The 235-nt window shown below is 53.2% G+C and overlaps 1 protein-coding gene across 1 annotated transcript in view; it reads right to left on the bottom strand.

Annotated features, from left to right (window-relative positions):
• The window catches only part of MNS1 (meiosis-specific nuclear structural 1), a gene marked incomplete at its 5' end in the record, with an annotated part of 8,252 nt that extends 8,178 nt beyond the window's left edge, over nt 1–74 (bottom strand). The window contains one exon of the mRNA XM_009696272.1: nt 2–74. Coding sequence (XP_009694574.1) covers nt 2–74 — 73 coding nt within the window. The remainder of the gene's footprint in view (nt 1) is intronic.
• Nucleotides 75–235: the final 161 nt, after the last annotated feature.

Raw genomic sequence — 235 nt, 5'->3', positions numbered from 1 at the left:
CGCCTCGCCCGCTCCGCCGCCAGCCTTTCTTCTTGCTCCAGCTGCTGCGCTCTCTGGTTTTTGTTCTCTTCTGCCTAATCAGAACAAACAATTTCCATAACAACTCTCCCCCACGCATCTGCACGCACATTTGGAAGCAGGCGAGTTACAAGAGCACTGACGCAGTCGGTAAATAATTTTTAAAGAAGAAAGCTTCGGAAAGGCGGAGGCAGGTAGAGCTCTCCGGCGGAACGGC

The sequence above is a fragment of the Cariama cristata genome, unplaced genomic scaffold, assembly GCF_000690535.1.
Source record: "Cariama cristata isolate BGI_N322 unplaced genomic scaffold, ASM69053v1 scaffold40402, whole genome shotgun sequence".
Classification (NCBI taxonomy): Eukaryota; Metazoa; Chordata; class Aves; order Cariamiformes; family Cariamidae; genus Cariama; species Cariama cristata.
The sequence above is the reverse complement of the archived record's forward strand: the minus strand, read 5'-3'. Positions and strand labels throughout refer to the sequence as shown.